The sequence below is a fragment of the Photinus pyralis genome, unplaced genomic scaffold (genome assembly GCF_008802855.1).
Source record: "Photinus pyralis isolate 1611_PpyrPB1 unplaced genomic scaffold, Ppyr1.3 Ppyr1.4_LG9, whole genome shotgun sequence".
NCBI lineage: Eukaryota > Metazoa > Arthropoda > Insecta > Coleoptera > Lampyridae > Photinus > Photinus pyralis.
The window spans coordinates 10512767-10528691 of record NW_022170878.1 but is presented as its reverse complement, the minus strand read 5'-3'; the positions used below and the strand labels follow the sequence as shown (position 1 = coordinate 10528691).

Here is a 15925-nt window from a genome sequence, read left to right as displayed (position 1 = left end):
TTGTGTAAGCCGAAAGGTACTCTAACCTTAGAGGCATTTACTGTACCTGCACTACGTGCGATTTGCCAAGAGCCGAATCAACCTCAACTACCCCGAAAGTATATTGCTTGGCCAAGACCAAGACAAGGAGAGGCGGGGGGGGGTGCTGTTTGGACATGTAATTAATCTAAAAATATATTTGGCAAACAGTGTAAACCACAAATATTGTGCGTTGCATTAAAATGTAGGTATTCCTAGTCACTAGTGCGTGCATTCGAGTACTTCGCGTCTTCCGACCGGCAGCGGAGGTCTGAAATTCGCCATGACGAATCCCTCGTGCTTGTCGATCGGGCACATTCCCTCCTTGCAGTAATTCCTCAGCATTCGACAGGTTTTCAGCTGCGAATTCGCATTTTTATAGCCGTCGAGGGTAAAAACAATCTCACCTGCTCCTGCGAAACCTCGATCGGCTGTTTGAATAGCACCCAAACCACGCACTCGTGGCAGGGGGGCGTGGTCAGTGAGCCTTGGTAGGTCCAATATGCGCTGTTTTCGGGGATAAACGCGCTCGGGTCGATGGGGATGCCTACCGGTTTCGCTTGGTCTTTAAATTGGACGTTGTGGACTTGCGCAACTACTTTGTTGAACTCGTAGTGATTTTTTCCAGGCTGAAAATGAATCAGTGAGTATGACCGGTGCTAAGCGCATCAGTGTACCTGTAGCAGAATTCCTAAAACGCATAATCCATCGGGGTGTTTCAGCGCCTCCTCAACGGAGCTATACCTGGTGTTCCTGTGCACTAAGTGCAACTGAAACACAAACATAAGCCACACTTTCAGCGCAACAAACCCTCACCTCCCCCGCGTACTTCTTCCCATTGATCGTGTGCTCGGACCCTTCGGTGTCGGAACCTCCCCAGTGACAGTGGAACTGCTCCAAGACGTACTTGTCCTTTAGCGGCCCCCCGCTCAGTTCTGCAAGTGAAAGGTTGATAAATCGGCCGAGACCGCTCGACGAATCGCGTACCCGAACCGGATCCGTTAACCTCCACCTTCCAACCGTTGCCGGTGTTGGTGATCCTCTCCGTGTTCTCGGGGATGTACTTCCAGGTGAGTTTCTGCGTCGGCACGAAGGTCTTCAATTCGTCCGGGTTGATGTCGATCGGGCTTTGCCTCTCGCCTTTCGCCGCGGGGAAACATTCCGACCACGTCAATGGACCTGGAAAATCAAGAACACGTAAAAAAACCTTTTTTAATCGTGGCCCCAAGGGGTATATGGACTGCCTCTTCATCTTTTCTCGATATATCGATCTCGTGGAGTATGAAATATTATTCAGGAAAGGAAGATTTGATCGTCTTTACACCTTAGTCGCGAGGCCTGAACGTTTTGAGAAGGTCGAGGGGGGGGGGGGATGAGAAACTCCTGGGAGAGACAGATTCGATCACCCTCTCTTGATTGACACTTACTACGAATGAACTAAAGGCTGTAAGGTAACACCAGGTGGTCTGCGGGGTATTAAAACTTGTCAAAAGAAAAAGGATTGAGTACCTTTTCTTACCAGGAGGGTGGGGAAGGCTGTAACGTAGCAACGGAGCTGATTGAAGGGACCGCCCCCCCCCCCTAGCTATTTCAAGATCTTAGAGACTTCATCACTCCTATGATTATTTTTAGGGAGGGCTTTCGTACTTCCTTTTCCTAGGAAGTATTCTAGACTCCCTTCCTGTACGATTGCTTTCCCCTGCCCTTGAATATTCTGTCAATGGGGGTTGGTAGAAAAGGGGATTCAACGACCTCCCTGAAAGTCTATTATAAAACTGACCTTTTGATGCTCTTTCGCGTTACTCTCAGAGGTACACATCTCAACGACTTGAGGATCTTTTGGAAGATCTTCCAAGTTGCTTGCAAGCTCATGGAGACCGTTTAAAACTCACTTAAATAGTCATAAAGCGTATTAATGGTTCTTAAACGTATTTTGAAAACCTTCTATACACTCTAAAGGCCAGTTAAAGCTTTCAAAACCTCCAGAAGGCCATTGGAGGACTCTTAAAGGCCCATAAAAAGATTACTGTAAGCATTTAGAACACTTTTCTAGACGCTTGAGGTTCAAGTTCTTAGAAACTGGCGCACTTGTAGAGGCTCAAAGGTCACTACAAGGTTCAAGTAACGGTCGAACAAAAAAGGATTGACATCAAGTCGCCTTTGGAAGTTCAAGTTATGATTACCAGATGTAAACAAAAATTCCAAGGGTGACTCGACAGCAACTTTTTTTTCATCGCAATATAGTATGCGATCAAAAATGAGTTGCTGTCGAGTCACCTTTGGAATTTTTGTTTACATAGGAAATTGCACTTCCAAAGGCGACTCGACAGCAACTCATTTTTGATCGCCGTTTATTATCTTTGATCATTGACAAATATTGGGCCATGGCTCTTAAGTCTTGCTAACTAATTGTTCAAAATTTGTCGTAAATGGAGGCTACGATTATTGATACGGTCAGGAAATGTGTATCGACTTTATATTTCCGCCACCCGGAAGCGCAACGGAAATTGCTGCAATTGGAACGAGTTTAATTTAATATTGAAATGTTTTGAAGGAAATTCTCGTTACGAAACGCAAGTTAAGTGGATTGCATTAGCTTAACCGATCAGTTTACAAAACACATTTAAGAAATTTATGAGAATTGTGTTGTTTAGGTCATTTCCATACGACGATGAGTCAGGCGCTTGAGCTCAGCATCTATTATTTAAAAGATTAGAGTCACGTGCAGCACAGCCTCCTTAATTCAATAAAGAAATCATGCGTAAGTGAATGATAATTGAAACGGGATCATTTTCAAGGTCGCTGTTCACCTACACACGAGCCTTCGAACCGCACACCACGAATGACTTTGTGGCGATCGTCTTACTTACCGGGAAGGTTTTGGGTTGTAAGCGTGAAAGTGCTATTTTTAGGACACTTTAATTTTATTGCCCCCAACAAACAATAACGAAAGTATCTGGGTGACCTTGAAACTAGTTATTATTTGACCAGAAATCGACGAGTATCGCAATCGCGACCGTTTTTCTTTTACATAACGCGGCGATTGCAAAGTTTATCGACAGATAGCTACAGAATAATAGAAAAGTGTTGTTTCTCTTATCGCCCAACCCGCGGCACTTTTTTTGAGAAAAATTTGATTAGATAATCGCTAACTGCTCCGAATGTTTCGCTATAAAACCGCCGATGTTTCGCAAGTATCCCAACTTGCACTTTGTTTGCAAATGCTCTCTTTCGAAATATGCAAATCTTAACCTTGTTGGCTTGATAAACCGGCGTGAGTACCATGGCAACGAATTATCGTGACCCTATGAAAGTCACAAATATTCCAGGACGAAAATGTTTTTCTTGTGTGGTGTACCTCAGGGACCCATACCAGGGCCGTCTTCTGCAAACCATCTCGACGAAATAGTAGTAAAAAGATGGGAGCATTGGAACAAAACTTTTTTTAAATTTTAAGATATCATTCATTTGGTGAGGATTCGACCAGATCAATCCGTGGATTATTTTTTGGCGTATCAGAGACATATTAAATCCAGATCTTAGATTAACTTATGGGAAAAGTTTTCAACGATTACAGTTCGAAAATAAAATTGTATTAATCAGGTTTTGGTATGGAATTCCCTCTCTCCAGAAATACACCCCAAAAAACGAGGGTTCGATATCTCTTTCTATAGTATACTCTTGGCATCATAAGAAGACTAACATTTTTGTAGGAGAACGCAGTACCGATTGAATACTCCCCAGTATCCGCAATTTCGATTAGACGTTTTAGAATGAGGACATATGGGGGGGGGGGGGGGGTGGTTGGAGCTCTCCTCCCCCAGTTTGAAGAAGAAACGTTGGGCTCTTTCTGAAAAATGGATCCTCTCATAACTAATCATTGTTTAGGCAGCCCCCAATTTCTTTTCCATACCTCCAGACCCCCGGTGCTACGTTGTCACCCAAAACGTTCAGATCCGCTCCTTTGATAATTTTTCAAAGAATCCCCAATTTCCCCTTATCTGGGGGTCATTCCCCCAACTTCTGTGCTACGTTCAGCTCTCTCATTATGACTCTTCAGTAAGAATCCGAGGTGATCATGAGAGCGCTGGTGACTGTCGACGTTTCGGGATGAGAACGTAGCACCAGGAAAAACTGGCGAACCTTCCTGAATAATGAACATTGTTTAGATGTGGGGTATTCCAATACACCTCAGTTATAACAAAGAGTTGGGGAAACTTTCTAAAGAATAATCATTATAATTCTCCAGGAAGGACTCGCAACCTCTTGCCTCCGTGTGATGCAAACATTTCATGATGCGCAAGTAGTACGGGGAGGGGGGGGGGCATACCCCCCGCAAACGAAAATTAGATTGCGCGTACCCGAAGACAATTACAAGACTGCTAGGAACAATAGGGAAAGAGTCATCGTGCTTTCTTGGAAAGTATTTTTATTTCTGGGGGGTATTACATATATTATATGCCCCCAGACCCCCCCGATACTATGATAGTTCCCAAAAACTTTTACTGTTACCATTCACACGATCAATATTCGAGAAAATGTTACCACATCACGTTCACAAAAAAGGTTAAAGGCAGACGAATTTATTTAGTGGGAAAACGTAGCACCGGGGGGCCTGGGGGGTATGGGATACCCCCCAGTAAGCGAAAATTAGATTACGCGTTCCCGAAGACTATTACAAGGATGATAGAAGGAATAGGGAAAGAGTCATCGTGCTTTCTTGGAAAGTATTTTTATTTCTGGGGGGGTATTACATATATTATATGCCCCCAGACCCCCCCCCCCCCCCGTACTACGATAGTTCCCAAAATCGTTTACTGTTACCATTCACACGATCAATATTCGAGAAAATGTTACCGCATCACGTTCACAAAAGGTTAAAGGCAGACGAATTTAGTGGGAAAACGGAGCACTGGGGGGTATGGAATCCCCCCCCCCCCCGCAAACGAAAATTAGATCGCGCGTACCCGAAGACAATTACAAGAGTGATAGGAACAATAGGGAAAGAGTCATGGTGCTTTCTTGGAAAGTATTTTTATTTCGGGGTAGTATTACATATGTTATATGCCCCCAGACCCCCCCGGTACTACGATAGTTCCCAAAAACGTTTACTGTTACCATTCACACGATTAATATTCCAGAAAATGTAACCGCACCACGTTCACAAAAAGGTAAAAGGCAGACGAATTTAGTGGGAAAACGTAGCACCGGGGGGTATGGAATACCCCCCGCAAACGAAAATTAGATCGCGCGTACCCGAAGACAATTACAAGAGTGATAGGAACAATAGGGAAAGAGTCATGGTGCTTTCTTGGAAAGTATTTTTATTTCGGGGTAGTATTACATATGTTATATGCCCCCAGACCCCCCCGGTACTACGATAGTTCCCAAAAACGTTTACTGTTACCATTCACACGATTAATATTCCAGAAAATGTAACCGCACCACGTTCACGAAAAGGTAAAAGGCAGACGAATTTAGTGGGAAAACGTAGCACCGGGGGGTATGGAATACCCCCCAGCAAACGAAAATTAGATTACGCGTTCCCGAAGACAATTACAAGAGTGATAGGAACAATAGGGAAAGAGTCATGGTGCTTTCTTGGAAAGTATTTTTATTTTTGGGGGGTATTACATATATTATATGTCCCCAGACCCCCCCGGTACTACGATAGTTCCCAAAAACGTTTACTGTTACCATTCACACGATCAATATTCGAGAAAATGTTTCCGCACCACGTTCACAAAAAGGTTAAAGGCAGACGAATTTAGTTGGAAAACGTAGCTCTGGGTGGTATCACCCCTCTCCTCCACCGGCTACCCGTAGCACCATGCGTACCTATCCCCAGGCAATTTTGAGAGCCTTGGCGACCACGAAAATCCCTGAGTAAACATTTTCCAAGCGATTTCTCCGACTTTTGATATGTTTATAATTTTGCAATAATAATCGATATTTTTTTGTATCCATTACGTAATTTTCAAAGAAGCGGTCAATCCGTATTTTTCTTCGGATTTTTCTGAACGTTGCTGATACGAACGGCGTGCAAAAATTTCGGCCAAATCGTTCTAATTTCCCTGGTAAAGAGTCATCGTGTTTTCTTGGAAAGTATTTTTTTGGAATTCCCCTCGCCTCAGACCACCTGGCGCTACTTTCATGCCAGAAAACTTTTAGTATGGAGTATGGGAAGAAAAATTCCACTGTCCCTTCCAAAAAACGATCATAACAATTTTTAAGGCCGAATAATTTTGTAGGAAAACTAGGGGATCCCCTGGATTATTTATTTTGAGGACGATAATGTAACTCACGCCCGCTAAAAAAAAAAAAAATCCCCACACTTTGTAATTGTAATGAAAATTTAGTTTCCAAAAATCTGCTCGTTTCGAGCAACCGCTTAAAATATGATATTTACGATAAAATCTATTTTTATGAATTCAAAAATAAAATTCTATTTTTTACTGAAATTACCCAGAGTGAAAAATGAAAACAATTGGTGGGCGATTAGGAAATAAATTCACCCAATTTGACACCCTTTGACCTTGCGGTTAAGTGGTAAATTAGCGCAAGCTTTCCACCTCGCGTCGCCGACCGAAGAAAATTTTCGCCCATCGGAAAATTAATTGCTTTTTAGTATGTGAAAGTTCCAAGGTCGTCACAGATGCGTGATTAGTGTATAAACAAAAGTGGTATTGTAGAGGTGGCACTTACCATTTTTCGAGCTGTATCCCCATTCGACCGCCATCTGAAAAAGCGAAGAGTCGTTCATCATTTAAAAAGCCGAGAAACTATTGTCTGTTATTACCTTTTAATGGATTACTTATTTAATAGTCTAAAATTACCGTACACCACAAAAGCACGAGCGCTAATGAAAGATAAATGGAAATTAACTTTTAAAGGAATTTTGTTTTGTCTTTATCAGCGCTGATTAAAATACGGCGGCAAACAAACTTATCATCACTCACTTCGTAAAACTAATCCTTCCCAACACACGCGCTCGTCGCTTACCTTCAAAACTGTCCCAAAAAATGTCACTTTAAGCAGGTACTACTCTCGGCGGACCAAGCTAAGAGAGGAGGCGCCCAACTGCGGGTTTTTGTTGTCCGAAGCTCCTATTAAAATCTGGTATCCTTCACTAAACCCCACTCTCTCACTCTTCGAAAACACGGGAACTCACTCGGACGGTTTGCCTTATTACATTTTTCGAATTTCGATCGGGAAAATTGAGGAAAATTGCTCAGATTGACGTTTAGCTTATAGCGCGCTGCCCGCACGAATTCTTCAAAATGAATAAATAATTAAAGTGACATTCAATTACGGACGGTCAGTACATTAAATGGCCATTTAATTTAATTGCGTTACAACCACGGCATTTGTCGCCGGAACGGTAACGAAAGTTCGCGTGCGTGTAGTTTGGAGGGAAATGAAGCCCTTATCGCTTTTACATTAGGTCGTTCAAAGTCGCAAAGTAAGGGCGAAATTGACAGTTCGTTTACATAGGCGAGATGCAATGAGTCGCTGTCGCCTAATTTCGAAATTGCGTGTAAAATTTCGAAAACCCACAGCTACTTCTTTAGCTTCATGCCTTTTTCACCTTCACCACTTCTGATTACCTTGCTCCCGTTTTTCGCCCGTTACTTCGACCCTTTCATAACCATTCTTCAGCAAAAAAAAACGTAATTTATTTCATGAGGTGGGGGCGTCTTCTATACCCCTCCCTTAAACTAGTTTCTCCTCAGCACTGTCGTCCAAGGATCATCGAATTTGTTCCATACTCCCTAGACACTAGACCCTAGAAAATTCATCAAGGAGGGGAGTATTCTGCTCTCCTCCCTGACATTACATGCTCCTCAGCACTTTCGGGAAAGGATTATCGGATTTGCCTTTTTTGTGGGAATGGGACACCTCGATGTTACGATCCCTCCCAGAATGTGTAGAATCCTCAGTACTCTCACAATAGGCGAGCAAGTAGAATAGAATTTCTATCCTGAGAAGGGGCAGTATTTTACACCCCTCCCCTTTTTTATACATTTTTTTAATTTTCATAAAACAATTAATGAGTAACGAAAACAATTGAACTTTTTTAAATGATGGCAGTGCATCTTTTCATTAGGATCAGTTGATTTTTTTCTTTTCGATGATGATATAACATGTTAGTACACAATTCAAGAAAATTTTTCAAAAAATTTGTTTCAATTAGAACAATAACAATAATCCAGATATCATACATCAAAATAAAACAAATGAACGTGTATATGTCATATTGAACCTTGAAGAAAAACCAATGGGGTTCATCGCAATGAATGTTCAAAGTGTTCACCAAAGGCAAAGCAGGATCACAAAAAGTTGGAATAAAAATTAAATTTCTTCCACATGGGTGCTAACGTGTTACGTCATTGAAAAGAGAAAAAATCAAATGAGGCTAATGAAAGTGTGCATTGTTATTTAAAAAATTTCAATTGTTTTTCGTAATTCATTGGTTTTCTGAAATAAAAACAATGAAATGCTGCCTTATTATGGAGAATAAAATGTTAAACAACTTTCATATAGGAAAATTTTTTTAAAATAATTTCATTAAAAAATAAAAACGATTTTGCAAAATTTCGTTTTTTTCCGGATATCTCCGAAAGTAGTCGGAATTTTCTCAGTTTCAAAACTGCATTTTGTTAAGCATCAAAAATACACAACTTCTTCTCTTATATTTCCCGAGATTCCCATGCGGTGGCCCTCGAATTTGAATCAGCCTGTACAGGGTGTTTTTTGGGAGCTTTAGTTAAACGTTTCTGGGAAAGTAAAATACGTAGGTTTTTGAAAATTTATACTTAGAAGTTACTCTGAACGCCGAATCTATGTAAAATATTTTCAAAATGTCCGCACTTCCGAAAACACCGGTAGTAGATAGTAATTCCGTTATTTTAAATGGCAATCCCTATTTTTTATTGCATTTTTGGATTCTACGTGAAATTTCAGTTCTTTTGATACCCACATGTCGATATCTGCCATTTATGATTTTTAAGTTATTTTGACTTTGTGAAAAAAAATGGCGGATGCAGATGGTACCTTGATAATTTATTACTTGAAAACGGTTATAGCCATGGCAACCCATTTTTATCAGTGCATAGAGAATGAATAGGGATTTCTTTTAGTGTACTTAAAAAAAACTTAAGTTGCGTACAACCGCACCTATGGAGATCCAAATTTAAGAAACTTCAAAGTCTATAAACTTAGTTTTTTTAAATGGAATGACCATGTTCTTAATATTGCATGAGATAGAGAATCGAAATTGGCATATTTTGATATTACATGTTCCTATAGCTATCTTTAACAGTTTCTGATTGAATTGACACTATTTTTTTCGGATTTTCTTTTTAGTAGTCGGCCATGATTCTATAACAATTGAATTTTAAACAAATCTAGTCATCACCCACTGTTATAGGTTAACATAAGTTTTTAAAAAATCGAAAAATGACTCGCAGTGGTTTCACCTATTATGGAATTATGGAATTTAATTGTTATTTATGGTGAAATGGGCAGAATCGCGGCGCGCGCTTTCCGTACATTCATTCGAAAACTGGAACGAAATTGTATGAATTTTGGAAATTTTGTACCCACAAATGCACTACAAACCGTTGAAGCTCAAATGATACAAAGCTCTACAAGAGAATATTTAAGAAAATGAATTGAATTGCAAATGCAAGATTAACAAAATAAATTCAATGCAAAATATAAAAAACTTCGTTGAAACATTTTTGGTATGGAATTGTTGCTAGAACAGATATCTGCATCCGCCATTTTTTTTCTTAAAGTCAAAATAACTTAAAATCCATAAATGGCAGATATCAACATATGGGTATCAAAAGAAGTGAAATTTCACGTAGAATCCAAAAATGCAATAAAAAATAGGGATTGCCATTTAAAATAACGAAGTTACTATCTACTTCCAGCGTTTCCGGAAGTGCGGCCATTTTGAAAGTATTTTACATTGATTCGGCCTTCAGAGTAACTCCTAAGTACAAATTTTCTAAAACCTACCTATTTTACTTTCCCAGAAACTTTTAACTAAAGCTCCCAAAAAAACACCCTGTATAAAAACATTTATAAAATTTATTCTTCTATAAACATCAATCCCACTCCATCTTCAAAATGTTGGTATTCTTTAATTTTGTTTCTAGTCCCGCCTAGCCTCATAGATACCCTCTCTGATTATTACTATTTGAAATTTTTACCCTTGCCCAGTTCAATACCTGCCCTGTCCAAATATTTTTCTCCACTTTTCTGGTAGTACCATAGCAGTTCTCTTCAAGAACTGGTCACCCCCCCCCACTCAAAAATAAAAAAAAGTAAAAATTAAAAAAAATGTATCTTTCCTGGAGCAGAGGGAAGCATTCTATACCCCCGCAGCACGTTCGTCAAATGATCATCCAATCTGGGGACGTGGAATACCCCCCAGAAAACAAAAATTCAATAATCCTTTTTCTAAAATTATGATGGAATTGCTGTGGAGGACTTGGCATCGTAAGGCCCGAGGGTTGGGGGTAGGGTTAGGGGGATTGACTCTTTGTTTCCTGTGTGCTGTTTTAGATCCTCCAAGTTTTGGTGATGATCCAAAATATATCAAAATTGGTTTTTTAAATTTAACGCCAGTTACTGAGTGGGCAATAGAGTGTATTTCCATTTTTTTTAATCCGCTTCTTTGCCTTGACGACACTTGGTAACTTAAGTGCTTTCTCATGTAACCTGAGCAATTCTCGTAATAAAAAAGCAAGGTCGAGACCTATTCAAATTTGGAAAAAACAACACCGCATGAGGAGTCACGTGTTACTTGTTGACACAGCTTCACCTTTTTTGAATTAGCTGCGTCAGCGGATTTCGACATTATTTGCGTTTTGCCCCAAGGATTAGATAACATTCTGACGGTCTTTATTTTCAAATAAAAGTGGGGGGTAATGAAGAGATTCTCAACTGGCAACTAAAAATTGTACAAAAAGCAAGAATAATTAATCGGTGTGAAAATAGCATTGTGTAATTTATGGTAATTATTTAATGTATGATTTTTCGTTTTCATTGCGAATTAGTAGAAACGCGTTTGAATGTTAATTAAAGGGATTGTTTGTCAAACAGGATGCGTACGTTTTGAATTGTCAATTGCTTTTAATATCCGTTTGATTAAGAGGTTGCGCGGTCACGTCGCGATGAATTTGCCGCCGCCTGTTAATGGGATGCACTTTGCGATTTAGGCAACGATCGTTACACGTTGTTGGTTATGCAACACTTCAAGCAAATTTAAACCAAAAAAAAAAATGCGAATTTACATTTTAAATTCTCTGTGACCATGCCCCACCATTTTTGGTCTATCTAAAGCCAAATTTTTCTCCTGTAAGTGCTTGTCAGAATTCCAAAGGTTCAGGACAAGAAAGAGCCACCAAAGGCCCCAAAAGGACATTTAAAACTCTTTTTCACGAACCTACAAAAGTCCACCTCCACTTTCCTCGAACATTATAATCTCAAACAGGATTGGTTAAGGTTTAACAGCGGCGGGGGTTCAAAACGATCGAGCAAAGGAGAACTCCACAACCCTTTCCCTGTAAAACTCATATTCTGGAAATGGTAACGGAACTGTTGTGTGTACAGGGTGTTTCAAATTCCTCGTTTTCGATGTTCTTCGGGGATATCTTGATAACTAAGAGAGATAGAGCGATGCGATTTGCACTTCTCTGGGTTACTTTTCAAAGCTGGCCTAGATGTCAGTTTTGGCGTATGACTTGGGCGAACGTGGCAACACTGCAAAAGTTCAAAAGTGCAATAAACAATTTTTGTGGGAATATATGTATAGTTCTTGTTTCAGGAAATGCTCCAAACAACAGTATTTTAATGAATTTTGCTTCATGTATCTCAAACCTGACTGAAACCTATATCTATGGTTTACTCAGACTTTAGATTAATTTATATTGATTACAGAGACTAACTTTTAGATTTATAGAATTTGAACTGAATAAGATAAATGAGTAAATTCTATTAAAACTATTATTTTGAGCAATTCCTGAAATGTGAATTATACATTTCACGGCCTATTTGTATTTAATCCACGAATAACGATTTAACTATGTATTTTTCTAATTAGAAAAAATGTAAGAATTTATTGGTACAAAAAATACCATACATCCATTTGAATAGACTTTGATGCTGTATATTACAAACTAAGCAGGCTATGGAAACTTGTTCATGCATTTTTGGACTTTTGCGCTGTTGCCACGTTCGCGCAAGTCATACGTCAAAATTGACATCGTTAATCTAAGCAGCTTTGAAAAGTAACTCCGAGAAGCGCAAACCGGATCACTTTACCTCTTTTAGTTCGCAAACATTCCCGAAAAACATCGAAAACAAGTAATTGGGAACATCTTGTACTGAGGATTATACTCCCCAGACCCTCCCGGTAACAAGATTTTCTTTCATAAACAGTTTTTCCTTTCGGACTATCATGACAGTTGCTACGGAAGTCCTCTTTTACGTACTGTACAGAACGGGCAGGGGGGGGGGGAGGTTACCCCCAGCACCAATACCCTCACCAATTGAAAAGTCGATACGCGTTTTTGGAAAATTATATTAAAAGCAGCGGGGGTTCAAAACCAACCCGCAAAGAAGGACTCCACAACCCTTTCTCTATAGATATATATGTCTCGTCCAGACGATTTGCTTTGGACTCTCCTCCTACAAACCGTTTTTGAGATATTCGGTCCCAATGGCTCTTTGTGAGGACCCTTCTCCGACAATCCACTCTTGCAATATAAGGAATTATAGCCGACCACGAGAAGGGTTCGAGGACAGAAGGACTATGATGGGTAGAAACTGATTCCTTTCGTTTTCGTTTCATTCGAGATCGAGCAGCAGTCGCCAACGTTTTAATTTTCACGGATCACTAAACAAAAAATATTTAATCAATTTAAGTATAAAGGTTACCTTAAAAACCCATAAAAATAGTACTTATTCAATGTAATCAGTAAGTTAGCATTGGCGATCCAAATTCTTCACGGATCAAAATTTTCTCGGGGACCACCGCTTGGCGACCGCTGTATTAGAGTACTATGAAAGATAAAATCAATTTCTCCCCCCCCCCCTTTCGTTGCCCCCTAATCTCGAAAAGAAGTCGCGCATGAAAGTTCTCCGCTCCTCCCTCCTCATATTCAAAAGTTTTACTTAGCACCACTAACGGCATGCGTATGTAAAATCTGAGGTCAATTGGTAGCCTGAAATGATTTAACGCCCCCCCCCTCCCCCGTCCCCTTAATATTATATTGGGGCGGAGGTTCTAAATAATCCCGCAAATAATAACCCCACCTCCTTTCTCTGTAAACCTCAGTGCCCTTATGGTGGTCTTTTGGTAATGGCAATGGAACTATGTATCGTGTGTGCCGGGGGGTACTCCATACTACCCCTCGATAACATTTTAACCCCCTCCCCCTTTTTCCCTATAAACCGCACTCCATCCCCACCCCTTTTCTTATCAATTAAATTATCATAACGAATAAATACATTACATCTGCAACAGGGAAACCTTCTACGGGTAAAACAGCCGGCATATCCCACACAAAGCAAAATGCTAAGGAGAAAAATGCACAAATAAATTGTACGATAAAAATGAAGTAATTGGATCAAAAACAAAACACACGAGACGTCATAAATGCACGTGAAAAACATGGTAAATCAACTTAGTACAAAGATACATTAAAAACACATGCATGATCAATTGAGATAAAACAACTCGTAAAATGATAAATTGCGTGACCATAAAAAAACATCAAAATGGCGTGGCTCTACTCCCGCCTCGGTTACCATAAATTAAGACGAAAAGTACATTTTGACAATGCCAATAGTAAGTATTCATGTTAAAGTCATGCACCACAATTTAATAAAACATTACAAACATCTACAGAAAGCCACATTCAAAGACTAAAGATAATGTCCACCATGCCATGTTAAAACATCCCCCATTGGCTGGACAAGAAATACTTCGCAAAGTGCTTACCCAAGAAACAGACTCGAGGCAATCGCAATTCCTACACCTAAACCGGGAGTATTACGAGCTTACGTACAAAGTCATGGCCAATGACAGAGTAATGTGGATACTAAAAACGAAACAATTACTCATCTACCTACTACTTCTCGTAAAACCCGTTTTCGTCGTTATCATTCGACACCGGATCTTCTAGTAAAACTGGAAAGCCATAATTAATAAATTACATGAATAAATTATATATTAGAGGATGCACGATTGTCATAGCGTTTGACTTTGAAAAGGCGTTCGAATATTCTAGACATCCAAAAAGACGCCATCAAGTCCAACGGCGATGAGGAATGAAGGCGCATGTGACGCGATCTCTCCGGGAAATGTGATGTGCTTATTCCGTAGTTATGGTGAATTCTCGAGAATGTTTCGTGAATTTTCTAGAATTCCGTTTTGCAATAGAAGCTAATTGAAGCCGGTTCAATGGAAGTTCCAACATTGATGTCGAAGTGATTATTTAAAGTTCGCGCTCGTGTGTGATAAATTTACATGTTATAAATTTGTGAATCAGTGAGTATGTACGGTTCCAGTCAGAAAACACAGTGTTCGTACCATTAATCAACCGCTCGTCCGAAATTCTGGAGCCTGTTGTACGGTTCCGGTCACAAAACATAGAGGTCATACCAATCGCTCGCTCAAATTTCGTGGCCGTTATATGGCTCCCGTTACAAAATGGGAAGTGCATACCAATGCCGAACGAACCGAAGGCGAGTTCGGCATAGCTTGGGCTTTCCCGTCCCGGCGGCAAACGACGTGCACCAACGGGCAAACCAGTGGCGGAGTAGCTACCGCTGGTGCCCGAGGCGGCCCACCAGAATTGCGCCCTCACACTCCTTCCTTCCTCTTTACACATTCTCCACCAAATTAACAGCTTGGCAGGTACCATGAAAACAGATATGTACAGGGTGTTCCAAAGTGCTTGTTTTCGACTTGGGCGAACGTGGCAACAGCGCAAAAGTCTAAAAATGTAATAAAAAGTTTTTACTCTATTTGCAATGTTGTTTTGCACCAATACATTCCTTATTTATGAGAAAAATACATGTTTGATAAGCAAAAAATTGCGGTAAATAGGGAAACCCATTATTCAGTTTTGAAAATGTCGATTAAACAAAGTAGGCCGTAGAATATTTATCTGATTCATTTCAAATTCTATAAAACTAGAAGTCTGTAATTAATATAAATCTATCTAAAATCTATATCTATCTAAAATTGAAATGAATCAAATAAATTAGTAAATTCTATTAAAATTGTTGAGCATTTTCTGAAATATGAGGTACATACAGGGTGATTCCTATAGTACCTGCCACCGTTTGGGAGCGTGTAGGTGGTGCGTAGGGGAGTATTTTGATATAGGACACTTGGGGTCGGAAATCTAAAATAAGGGTGCCAGAGCCAAATTTACCTTCTGGAATTTCGCGCCTGTAGGTAGGCAACCCAACCGGCCGGCGGTGCACACGGAGCGATCTCAGGCGGCGATGTGTGGCTGACACTTGATCAGAATTTTGTTTAAACCCACGAAATCCCGTCTGCAACGACGCGTATCAAGTGAATAAACACTATGGCAATAGTATAATAATAGTTGGCTAGATGTAGGAAGTGCATTGAGAACAACGGTGGCCACGTTGAACACTTGTAAATGTTATTGCTTTTGACTGTCGTTTTCCCTCCCATGTCGCTTCCTCGCGCTAACTCGCTCTGCATCGCTCCGCGCGAAACGTCGGTCGGTTGGGTTGCCTACATACAGGCGTGAAATTCCAGAAGATAAATTTGGTTCTGGCGCCCTTATTTTAGATTTCCGACCCCAAGTGTCCTATATCAAAATACTCCCCTAGGCACCCCCTATACGCTCCC

General features: G+C 40.3%; 1 protein-coding gene across 3 annotated transcripts; it reads right to left on the bottom strand.

Annotated features, from left to right (window-relative positions):
- Positions 1-160: 160 nt before the first annotated feature.
- On the bottom strand, positions 161-7180 carry LOC116180860 (carbonic anhydrase 2-like). 3 transcript variants are annotated; one of them, XM_031501022.1, is made up of 8 exons: positions 7021-7112; positions 6818-6877; positions 6724-6757; positions 1006-1197; positions 835-953; positions 696-788; positions 426-647; positions 161-378 (listed from the first exon to the last, which is right to left on the bottom strand). In XM_031501022.1, exons 3-8 carry the CDS (start codon positions 6755-6757, stop codon positions 241-243), a joined length of 798 nt encoding a protein of 265 aa, XP_031356882.1. In that variant the 5' UTR covers positions 6818-6877; positions 7021-7112; the 3' UTR covers positions 161-240. The 3 variants fall into 3 exon arrangements, with proteins under 3 accessions (XP_031356882.1, XP_031356883.1, XP_031356881.1); XM_031501023.1 differs by lacking the exon at positions 6818-6877 and having other exon boundaries at positions 7021-7180; XM_031501021.1 differs by lacking the exon at positions 7021-7112 and having other exon boundaries at positions 6818-7010.
- Positions 7181-15925: the final 8745 nt, after the last annotated feature.